The following is a 12,796-nucleotide window of genomic DNA, read 5'->3' as shown; positions in this document are numbered from 1 at the left end:
TATCTACAGGCTCACAACTCCCTGCATCATGATGCGAGACTGTAAATCTAAAATAAAGTGAAAATGAAAATACTTATTTTCTATCAATTACACAGAATACACACCCCATGAAGCCTTGCATTCATGGGGGGGGGTGTAATTGATATAAGAAAAAAACCCGTTTTGGACATACAAGGTTTCCAGCTGTGCAAGGTTTCCAGTGTTTGTGCAGGCACTGTGCCTGGCCCGTGCCTGCCCATTCTCACCGTCTGCGGTCAGCAATCCCACTTGAGGCATACATACATGCTCCCCACCACGCGTCACGTTGTCCTTCCCATGACCACTGAACAGCATTCTGTCTCACTGTACAAACTGTACAACGCCCCATCCAGCCTGTTCCTTTACAATAGATCCACTGTCAGGATTCCCGGGGCCCGACAGCCTGTCGCTCCACTGTACTGCATGTACTGTACGTCAGACCGGCGGGAGAGACACTGGGGAATCACAAAGAGTCCCCTGTGTCTTCCGGGACGTTGGCATTCCATCATGTGAGCCATCTGCATGCATGGCAGGCCAAACAGCAGCAGACATGTCGCAGAAGATTCAGAGTGACAGAAACAGGCTAGGTTTATATGCAGAGAGTGTCAAACTTTGATCAGCGGTCCTATTCGTTTCAGGTGTGTGTGAGCGTGCGTGCAGCCATGCACACGTGCGAACACCGGTGAAAGTACTTTCGCCTGTGCCACACCCCAGGCAATTTTCATGGGATGGTACCGCCCACCCCAAGATACTGTAGCTACGTCGATTGTCCATTACGTTTCTAAACCACAAATACGTTTAATAACCCACATTTTGGGCGGGAACCCCTTTTGGTGTCATGTCATGCTTTAGCTATTGAAAAATAGCAGATCTGCAAGCTCATAGCACGCCACCAAGTGGCGCGCTACAAGCTTGTAGGTCTGCTATTTTTGAAAAATCGAAGAACGACATAGAAACGTAGCTTTTTCAGAAAACTGTCAGGATGTAGAACACATTTTTAGAATCTGATCTCAGGTCATAATCTAGTGAAGAAAAGGTATATTATACTGTATTGTGTGTGTGTATATATATATATATATATATATATATATATATATATACACACGTGAGGCCATCGGCAGGTCGGCTGGTGCCTCCGTAGCCTCGGTACCCAGGCTTCTTTCCGTTTGTATTCGGCTCAAAAATGAAAAATATCGCCTCTGTGGTATGCGATATCCAATGAAAATCACCTGGGAAATCATTGATCAAGCACTTGTGGAAATTAATAAGATGCACACAGAAAGGTCTATCTATATCTGCATCTATATGCAGAATGGAGATGCAGGCTGCTGGTTTGCAATTATGGGTTTAAATTTGAAATTCTCTAAGATAAACACATCTAGACTAGAGGCTTTGGCCACGGCCAGCCGAAAACCATGCATCAACATTTTGTCTAGACTGTTTTTCAATCAAATATCAAATCTAAGATGTAACTCTCACTATATTTTTATTTAGGCCAACATTTCTTATGAAGCCGTTCATGTAGGTGAAACATTTATAAAGATTACTATGGCCAGGGGACAACAGCCCCCCTCCCTCACAGCACTAGCTAGAACACCCTCAAGCTAGCCAGCGGCAGATCTACATGCAGTGGTGGAAAGTAACTAAGTACATTTTACTTGTACAGTTTTGAGGTATTTCTGATTTCCAATACTTTTACTTCTACTACTTCTACTTCTACTACTACTTACTACATCTCAGAGGCAAATATTGTACTTTTACTCAACTACATTTATTTGAAAACTTGAGTTACTTAGTTACTAGTTACTTTGAAAAATGGGCCAGCCCTAGTAAAGTGGGGCTCTGTGGGTCTTTGAAGGTTATCTCAACAGCAGACAGTGCTCAGGCTGCGTGAAGCCTGGCTTAGTAATACACCGTGCACCCTCAGGCTAGCTATGTCTCTCCTGAGACGCCGTGCACTCGTCAGGGTGCCGTGTCTTCAAATTAGCGATGTCAATCAGAGTCAGGCAATGTCTCGTTAACATTCTCATTATCTAATGCTTGTTTATCTCCGTACTGCTTTCCTGGGCAACCCACAAACGAGAGCGTTAATGAGCTGCGTCAATAATGCTCACGAGAATTATTTTCAAATACAATGTATCTGTTTATCTGCCAGTTCTAGTATCTCCTATTTTGGGGCGTTGTGTATATCTGTGTTTGCAATTCTGAATCCTTAGCCTTGGAGCACACGTTATCAAAGCCGAGCCCTGAATATGCTGTGCCTCCAGGACTCGGAGGTGCTGCTCGGATGCCATCTTTATCCCTGCCTTGGTGCCTTTAGGCCTTGGATACCTTGGATACCACCTTTCGGTGGTGTTTTGAACTATAAACATAATGTTTCTACTACCCTGAACAGTGTGGAAATCCACTGCTGACACTGCTAAAGCTTGTGCCACCCCGCTGTTTGTTAATGCGACCACAAAGACATCTCCTCACTGTCTCTTTGTTCTGCAGGCAGCTTTCTTGCAGCTCTGATGTCCTGTGCATAGTGAATTGCTTTGTAATACGCTATACCCTGCACACACATTTCACATTTCCCTCCTGGCGTGGGGTGTACAGTATGCATGCAAGTACGGTTTGTGTGTGTGGGTTTGCTCTCTATTGACTTAACACCCTGTTATGTATGTGGTTCAATCATACATTATTTCAATAATAGCACTGCTGTTATCTTGACATTGCCTTATAATGTATGATTGAACCACATACATAACACACCCATCAGGTTTATTTTAACCTCCTCTTCCCAGCATGCAGTTCTCTGTGCTGCGCCGGTGGCACCGGTGTTGCTCCAGGTTCCCGTGGTCCTCCCAGCAGCACCCTCATGCACTGTGTCATGAAGCTGACGTCGGGGTTAGCAGCAGACAACAGCCCCGTCCAGAAGCTAGCCTTCTCTCTGCTGGCTAACCTGGCCATATCCCGGGACTGTAGGGGCCTCCTGCAAAAGGTGAGAACCAACCAGGCCTGCGCCAATACCGCAACACATGGTGCAATGTGTGATTACGTTTAAAGATGGAACCTGCACACCGACTACTTTGTTCAGCAACAAATCCATAGTGGATCTTTGTCATGTGAATTTAAACTATGGTCTACTTTTAACCTAGCGTCACTGTCAATGTGCATACTTATACTGTATGCTGTAGTTAACCCTACATCATGAGTAATGTGTGATTAACTCATTGGAGATTGAGCTATAGCATGCACTGTTAAGGGGCTATCCTTCCTATTAGTACTGTATGTAAATGCATTTTTGCATTATGTACAGGTGGATGAGATACTCTGCCACAAAAATGAATGAATAATGTTTCGGATGAAAGGAGCAAAAGGTCTAGGTCATTATTACTGTATACTGTATATCTTATTAGCGGTAGCCTATGTGAAACAGGTTAACTTCCACTGTCCTCCCTGCCCCACCGTGACAAGACGATACCTGGTGAGGTATTGAGATTAGGTGTGGGGATAGGCAGCAACAGAGAACACAATACACATGGGACAGATCTGCAACATCAAACGATAAAATGAAACATTTATTTAAGTTTCATCACTCTTAATATGTCAGCCCAGTGCCGGCCAACACGGTTGTCTTCCAGTGTGCGACAGGAGCCCCGTCAAGATAAGACAGTTGTTCCGCATAATGACACACAAACTCTCAACATCCCTGTCTTGTCTCTCTCTCCTCCAGAGTAATTTCCTGCAGGCCTTCCTGGCGGTCTCAGTTCCCAAGGCAGGAGGAGGGGTGAAGTCTGCTCCTAGTGGGGGTGGGGGTGGGGGGGTGCTGGGACTGTGGCTGAGGCTGCTGGTCAGCCTGTCGTTCGGTGAAGACGGCCAGCAGAGCATCCTCAAGGTGACGGGGGCCCTGGAGCTGCTGGTAGACCTTGCACCACAGCGGCGCCCCGCGCTGCTCACCATGCACAACCTCTGCTTCTGCCCCGCCAACAAGACCCACGTCCTCACCAACGGTATGAGAGAGACCCACGAGAATAAGAATTCATCTGAATAATACATTTTAATTTGTAGAGCACTTTTCTACTGTAGAACAAAAACCTTTTCTGACATCAATTCAATAATTGGCGTATCAGACAAGATCGAATCAGACCAGAGATGGGTTTTTTTAATCGAGAATACAACACAAATAAGCAACCTCATCTTGGTTTGTGATTTCATTTTCGCCAGCTGTTTGCAAAGTACCTGACAATTCAGTGCAATTTCTTTCTTTAGCAACAATTGACTCAGTTATGCATGTGCAGCACATAGGAGCTAACCGGTGCCCAAACATCTGCCTGATTGCCTTCATAGGAGAAATTGAACTTTTTGTATTCTGTCTAGTATGTACACTCTTAACGCACAGCTGCAGAGACATATGTCGGTGTGAAGTCTGGTTTAGAATGTATTAATTTATTCATGCATGTCATGCCCACACGTGTGAATTTGCTATAGGTGCTGTTAATTTAGGCTAAACATGAATTACTAGGAATTATCCCATGGTGTGCCCAAGACATCTGTACACACAAAAGATTTTTTTTTTTTTTTTTTTTTTCGTATTTCGTGGGGGGGGAATTAAAAAACTTCAGTGCAAGGAATAAATGCATTCGCCATGTATCCGAAGGAAGTCTGATCCAATAATTTTTAGATTTCTCCAGTTTAATCCTGAGTTTAAGTTTTGTTGTGTTCAAGATCTGATTTTAGGCATGTTTAAGCCTCCAGGAAAATCCGTGTTGAGGTTCTTAATCCACTGTTTTTCATTAAAACGTCTTTGTCCTACTGTCCAGTTGGGATTGTGTTGAAGTCCAGCGCATTTTAGAGCTTCAATGCCATGAGCCATGAAATGTTGCACAAACCTGGTTGTCTTTTTTCCATTGTTAATATTGTATCTGTGTTGTCCCAGCCTTGTACCTATTGTTTTACCCGTTTCTCCGACATATTGTAAACCACATTTGTCACATGTGATTAAGTAAATGCAGTTGCTGGTTCTGGTTGTTATTTGTTGTTTAATCTCTAACACGCGTTTTGTAGTTCTATTTTTGACTAATTGTTTGGGTTTGAAGTATTCTGGTCCCTCGCGTGCTGGTGTGTTGATTTCTTTTAGCTTGCTGTGTACTAGATAATCTTTAAGGTTTTTGTTTTTTCTGTATGCCGATATAATTTTATAATCTTTTAGAAGATCATCCGTTCGGTTATTCTGTTGTTGGCTAGTGTGCTCTGTGTTGAATAACTGGTTATCAGGGCCAATTTAGGGCCTGGATCTCGCACTCTTATTTCTAAGAAGGTACTTTGAGCTTTCCGGAGGAATGTCCTAGTGTATCCTCTTAGTCTGAGGGCCTTAAATAGTGTTTTACAAGCTATTTTGAAATCACTTCTTTGCATGCAAATCCTATGGAATCTTAGTAGTTGTGATTTGACTATCCCTGTGTAGGAGTGTGTCGGGTGAAAGGACGTTTTGTGTAATAGGGCGTGGGTGTCTGTTTCTTTAAAGAATACTTTTAAGTCTAGTTTCCCATTTGTGTTAAAGTTTGGGCCCTTGAAGAAAGTCAATCCTTTCAGTGTGTGTCACAAATTTTATCGTTATGGATCTATGATGGCTATTTAGAACATCAATAAATTCCTGGAATTCTTCCTTGCTATGTTCCCATATTCCAAATATATCATCCAGAAACCTATAATAATGTGTTGGTTTAAGTCTGCATTTTTTTAGTGCTGTCTGCTCCCATATGCTCATGTAAATGTTTGCATAAGATGGTGCAAATCGCTTTCCCATGGCTGTCCCTTTGATTTGTAAATAAAACTTGTTGTTAAAGGAAAAATCATTCTGGGTTAGATTTAAGTCTAGTAATTGGAGTAATTCCTCCTCTGGTCGATTTGTGTCTGGGTATTTACTAAAGACTTCTTTAACTGCTAGTAGGCCTGCTTCTGTCTCAATGTTTGTGTAGAGGCTGTCTATATCTATCGAAAACAAGAAGGCTTCCTTTCCTACTATAATAGCTTTAATTTTGTCCACAAAATCGTAAGTGTCTTTTATAAAACTGGGGTGTTTTATCGACAGTGGGTTTAGGAAATATTCAATAAACTCTGCTGTCTGATAAGTCTCACTGCCACAGTCCGACACAATTGGTCTACCGGGTGGAATTCCATATGGTATTGTCCATGAATCCGGGCTTTTGTGTATTTTTGGTAAAAGATAAAATATCCTAGCTCGTGGGCTGTCCTGTCCTATTAAATATTGATGTTGTTTGGCATTTATGTGCTTTTTTTCCCTCAGTTTGTTTACAATGGCTTGGGCTTTTCTAGCTGTCTCTATGTAAATTGGTTGGTCTAATTGCCTATAATGATCCTGATTGTTGAGCTGTCTCTCACCTTCTAACAGGTATTGGTGTCTGTCCATAATTACTATGCAGGAGCCTTTGTCTGCTGGCTTGATTACGATTTGTTTGTTGTTGATTAGTTCCCTAAGTGCCCTGGTTTGTTCTATTGTGAGATTATCTTTTTCCTTAATGTGTCCTGGTATGCGTTTTACCGTATTTTATCGGGGGGGGGGGGGGGGGAATAGAATGGGCACCCCACGTCGCTATTTTGAAAGAATACAAGGACACGCATACTGTTAAGATGAACGATCAGTGATTTTCCATGAATATTATAGAACATTGCATGGCATGTTCGTAAGTATGCTTTTGACTTCTGGTTGGTGAAATAAGAGCATAATAAAAAATAAGAGCGACATCGACATTAGGCTGTAATGTGTTTTGATGAATAACAAATATAACCAATAAACAGTGCACTGTAGAATCCATCCGGAATTTGCTCTAAAAAATAATCAACCCTGATTTTTGAAATTGGGGTTTAATTTTCTCAAGCACTATATATATATATATATATATATGATTGCCTTTGTGTTGCACATAGTCAAGACACGGACAGATCATGCTTGCTGTGGTGTGTAGTTCACAAAAGCACGCCAAAGTGAAAATGGCCCAGACGTTGTTTTAAAGTGAAATTACCCTTTAACCATTCTTGGAATAGAAACTAGAAAACGGATACTAAGATGTCAACTAACTACTAACAAAAGGGAACTAAAGAACCACAAAGGATACAGAAGATAACTTTTACTAAGAAGATGTAATGGCTGTTCTCTTTTTAATACCATCTGTTGAGACCGTGGGACTCGAGGGAAGGGTTGCGTGTCTGTCAGTGATGTAACTTAATTCTGTTGTTTCCTGCGGAAAGATGTCCACACATTTCCTGCAAACCGTGGGAGTTTGACGTGACATGCAGTACGACCACATTTCAGTTTGACGTGACATGCAGTACGACCACATTTCAGTTTGACGTGACATGCAGTACGACCACATTTCAGTTTGACGTGACATGCAGTACGACCACATTTCAGTTTGACGTGACATGCAGTACGACCACATTTCAGTTTGACGTGACATGCAGTACGACCACATTTCAGTTTGACGTGACATGCAGTACGACCACATTTCAGTTTGACGTGACATGCAGTACGACCACATTTCAGTTTGACGTGACATGCAGTACGACCACATTTCAGTTTGACGTGACATGCAGTACGACCACATTTCAGTTTGACGTGACATGCAGTACGACCACATTTCAGTTTGACGTGACATGCAGTACGACCACATTTCAGTTTGACGTGACATGCAGTACGACCACATTTCAGTTTGACGTGACATGCAGTACGACCACATTTCAGTTTGACGTGACATGCAGTACGACCACATTTCAGTTTGACGTGACATGCAGTACGACCACATTTCAGTTTGACGTGACATGCAGTACGACCACATTTCAGTTTGACGTGACATGCAGTACGACCACATTTCAGTTTGACGTGACATGCAGTACGACCACATTTCAGTTTGACGTGACATGCAGTACGACCACATTTCAGTTTGACGTGACATGCAGTACGACCACATTTCAGTTTGACGTGACATGCAGTACGACCACATTTCAGTTTGACGTGACATGCAGTACGACCACATTTCAGTTTGACGTGACATGCAGTACGACCACATTTCAGTTTGACGTGACATGCAGTACGACCACATTTCAGTTTGACGTGACATGCAGTACGACCACATTTCAGTTTGACGTGACATGCAGTACGACCACATTTCAGTTTGACGTGACATGCAGTACGACCACATTTCAGTTTGACGTGACATGCAGTACGACCACATTTCCTTGTGTACTCAAGTGAAAGTGATTTAATTGCTCTGTGAGAAAGGTTGTTGTAAACGTTAGTTATGATGCCACAACATCTCAAAATGGCAATTGGTCCACCAACATTTTGGCATTTAAAAAAAGCCAATGTAATTGCTAGCTTAGAAATACTATCATATCATTTCTAGTTGCAGCTCTGGTCTGAAGTGTTACATTGTGTCATCTTTATAATACATTATATCTTTTCAGGCAAGGCAATGAGTGTGTTGGTGTCCTGTCTGGAAAGTAAAGAGACAGAGGTTCGCTCTATGGGAGCCTCAGCACTTTGGGCATTGCTCCACAACAACCAGAAGGTACAACATTCACACACACACACACACACACACACACACACACACACACACACACACACACACACACACACACACACACACACACACAGCCCAACCAGAGATTAGTTCAATAAATTCCTTGAATAAGTATCCTTGTCAAGTCTGTTCCAATTTTATTGCAAAGATCTATTTGTTGAGTGTACTGGTTGTATATCAGCATATTGTGCTGATATTTGCTTTTGCATATGAGCTTGTGTTCATGTGCCTGGAATCAATCCTACTATAAATGCGAGAAATCTCCACACGTCTGTTGCTCACGTTTCTCGAAAAAGCCGTCCGGCTGACCGACTTCAACTTCAGCACACGCATCGCAGACGACCTGAGGGGGTGCTGTGCCCGGTGTCGAGTCCGTCGGGTATGTGACTGTCCACGGGAGAAGCTGATACAGACCATGGAGGAGAGGCTAGCACGTCTCAACCTTAGGGGCCTTGCAGCAACCGTACACTATACTGTATAGGGGCTGGTACAGGAACAAGGGAGGCTACAGGAGAAGAGGCTGCTACAGGGCTTGGGGTAGAGGCTGCTACAGGATGATGAGGCTGCCACAGAAACAGAAGGGGAGGAAGGAACGGGAGAGACTGCGGCTACAGGTACAGGAGGACAGGCTGGCCACTATTGCCATGGAGGCACATGTAGAGTAGAGTAGAGTTTAATCCAGCTACTCCACCAGCCAGTGAGCATCAAATAAACAGTCTGCCACACGTGAGCATCCGTGACTTTGCAGGACTCCTGTCCACATTGCTGTAGTGAATACATTCAAGAAGACAGTAACCGTGGTTACCACAGACAGCCCAGCAGTGGCCAGGGCCCATTCCCCCATAAATGTTTTATTTTTTAGGTTTCTTTTAATACTTAATTGTTTTCCGTCAGCTTCCAGACAAACTGTTGACCAATCGACTTCCACTTGAAGTCGATTATTATTACTGTTATTGCCGGAGTCCTCAGAGAGTGATGTGCTGCTTGGCAGTTGTCCAGAACCAAAGTGCGGCAATGGTTCTCCATATAAGGGCGATGGATTGACTTGTGAGCGTGTGGAGATGCGGATGGACTAAGGATGTACTGTAGATGCCACTTCAATTTAATGAACTGTTTGGCACTGTGTGTGCACGTCGGTGTGGTCTATTCAAATAGGTTCATATGCAAAACTACACTCGGAGCTTTTTTTAACTTAAAGCATTCATTTCAATAGGCTCTATATCTTTACTGCTGCGTTTTTCGGATTTTTCATGAAATATTGCTATAGCGCCCCCCTTTGGCCAATTGGAGTAAGACTGGTATCGGTGCTATTTGGCATTCTACCATACTGTAAAGTTTCATAAACATATGATGCTGCATGTATGTATTATGGGCAGGAGAAGAATTGTTACAAATCAGCAATTTTCTAATTTCATAAAACGTTTTTTTTTTTAACTTTAAAACAATTTACTTCCGATTTGTTGTCCATATAGGTCCAAAGATCACGTGTAGACGTTTTCGTGCATCAAAGATCCTGGGAGAAGATAGATTTGAACAGTTTTTCATATAATTCAAAATGGTGGGTGATCTAAAGGTCAGAGGTTAAAAGCAAGAGGACGAAAGTTGTTCGGCATGAGACACATCGATATGTGTATCGAAGTTTCATTGTCGACGGTTTACGGTTCATGAGCTATGCGTGGTCAAAGTTTGCATTTTCAATTGAGTGCTGTAGCGCCACCCAGGTCATGGGCTTCGCATCGTCACCGTTTGGCATGGCCCTCTACCATGTTGCTGAGTTTCACGAAAACCGACTGTATGGTTCAGCCAGAACTGCTATTTTTGGCGGAAGAAGGAGAAGACAAAAAAAACAGACAATAGGGACTGCTTGGTCCCTTACAAAAAATTACAGAGTTAAAATATGGAGATGCGAGGTTTCTGCAAGACAGCCTGGATGAGAATCTACCCTCTCTCATGCACCTGAGACTCACATCTTATGTTCCTCCCTCCAGAAAACGTTGGGTCCCCTGGACCCAGCCTCATCGACGCAACTGCTCCTGATCTGTCTTTTGTAATTCCTCCTCAAAGGCCAAGACGACTTTGAAGAGTCCATCTGTTCGATCGAGGCTGGAGGAGGCACACGTACTCACCAAGAGAGGTATTCATTCATTCACTTTGATGACGGGGCACGTCTGGCCTGGCTCCAACACATCCCATTGTTTACATGTTTTAAAAATATATATACTGGTATATTGACATGCCCTTTCTTCTTTTCTCTGTCTGTCTTCCTCTTCCTGTGGGTCCGTCGACTCCAGAGGCAGAGACCAGGCACGACCCCATGAATGCTTATCTGCTGAACTGCCTTGAAAACATTTCCCAGTTGCTGAATAATTGACACCTGCACATATTTATATGTTTTGAATAAGTTCTGTCATTGCTTAGATATTTTCTAATTACTACTGCTAATAATGTATTTATGTTTTGCTTTGTGTACAGTTTGTACCTATCAAATGTTATTTAATAGGATCATTAAAGAATGTGCCATATGGATAATTCTAGCTCTTGCCTTGTGCTGTAGATAATTCATATACTCCTTCAAACGGGAAGGAGTATATGAATGACATCATTGGTGGGGTACACTTAGTCCCCGAGGATTGTACCAGGCACTATTTAAAGCATAATCAAAGGCAGATAGCAGAAGAATATATGCCTCAGCATTCAATAAGATTTAAACTAAAATAGGATAACTGCCTTAAAAGCCTGTTCACACTGAACACTAGAACTATATTGTATTTTTTTAATAGTTGTGGTGTGAACAGGGTGCACAGAACATTTGGCCACCGACAATACTTTGGTTTTCGTCCGAAAGGGTTTAGACGCCGAAAGAATAAGTATAAATCAACTGCGTCTCTCTCTGAAATACACTGTGTTGTATGGAGACGTATACAAATCAACTGCTTCTCTCTGTAATTCACAGCTGTATGAAGAAGTACACATCAGCTGCTTCTCTCTCACGTTGAGCCCAGCTAGTACAGCAGATAATAGGAACGATCTTTCACTTGGTGATACAAGCGTGAAATTTGGCATGAACATGCCTCTGGGTCACCTCTTTAACTTTTTTAACCGAGCCAACGAAAAATCCAATATGGCCGCCAAATAAAAAAGGCCTTTTGTGGCGGTTCTGGACAACCATGGGTGCGGCCGACTCGAGACCGGGCACTCCCTGTGGGTGTGTGGAACGTGTGTGTCGAATTTGAAGTCGGTGGGGCGAACGGTTCTCGAGTTACGTGGATTACAGATGTACACACGCACACAAAATTCGTGCAATATAGCAGATCATTGGAACGGTTGTTCGCTTGGTGATACAAGCGTGACATTTGTCATGAACCTTCCTTTGGGTCAACTCTTTAACTTTTTTAACCGAGCCATCCAAGAATCCAATATGACGGTGCTATTTCAAGATGGCCGCTACATCTAATTGTTAGCCTATGTCTACCTTCAAGCTGCTGTTCCTTTCTAAATAACCTCCCGGGTGGTGTGTCTGTGAGGGGGAGAACACACCACACTGACAGCCTCAAGACACGTCGGCTTGGTTTCTGCCAATAATTTTCCATTCGGTTCATCACCGAATTTGATATATATTTTTATAGGTATAGTTGTACTTGTAGTGCTCAGGCCGTTTAACTTTAGTCGGATATCTAAACCAGTATTCAGAGTAAAGCTCGGATCAGCTACTATCGCTCTTGTATCGATGTCACTAAGGATTATCCCGGTTCTTTTTCTCGACTCGGCTGCCACCCCTAACCGAACATACAGTTCTCCGTAACACCTTGTTTGACATGCATCACTTTTCCACTGGGACACGCCCCCTCATCTAGACTGGGTGGCAAAACATTGAGCAGCATTGGAGTTTGGAAGCACTCGTTGGAAATCGCTCAACGATCCTGCATACCACCTGTTTCTAAAATTGCACATAATGCAGGAGGTAGCATGACTTTGAGCTATTGAAAACTAGCGCATCCAAACTCTGACACTTAAAAACAATAATCAACTGCACGGAATTAATTGACAGAAAGTAGTTTGTAACATCTCTGGTGGATTTTTATGAAACAAAAACTTTGCAGATAGAAAGAGGATAATCCAAGCTTTCCGTACAGCTGCAATGTTGGTGAGTAAAACGTAATTTCAATCAGATAGGACTTTGTTCTGTTTGG

General features: G+C 42.8%; 1 protein-coding gene across 1 annotated transcript in view; it reads left to right on the top strand.

Moving 5' to 3' along the window:
• Positions 1–11,135, top strand: part of rttn (rotatin) — a 64,952-nt gene extending 53,817 nt beyond the window's left edge. The window contains exons 45-49 of the mRNA XM_083778506.1: positions 2,805–3,001; positions 3,737–4,013; positions 8,488–8,591; positions 10,671–10,740; positions 10,898–11,135. Of these exons, the coding sequence (XP_083634632.1) occupies positions 2,805–3,001; positions 3,737–4,013; positions 8,488–8,591; positions 10,671–10,740; positions 10,898–10,977 (728 nt within the window). The 3' untranslated portion in view covers positions 10,978–11,135. The remainder of the gene's footprint in view (positions 1–2,804; positions 3,002–3,736; positions 4,014–8,487; positions 8,592–10,670; positions 10,741–10,897) is intronic.
• The last annotated feature ends 1,661 nt before the right edge of the window (positions 11,136–12,796 follow it).

Source organism: Protomyctophum parallelum (assembly GCF_964188405.1).
Source record: "Protomyctophum parallelum genome assembly, chromosome: 12".
In the NCBI taxonomy this organism is placed as follows: Eukaryota; Metazoa; Chordata; class Actinopteri; order Myctophiformes; family Myctophidae; genus Protomyctophum; species Protomyctophum parallelum.
This window is presented reverse-complemented; position numbering and strand designations above follow the sequence as displayed.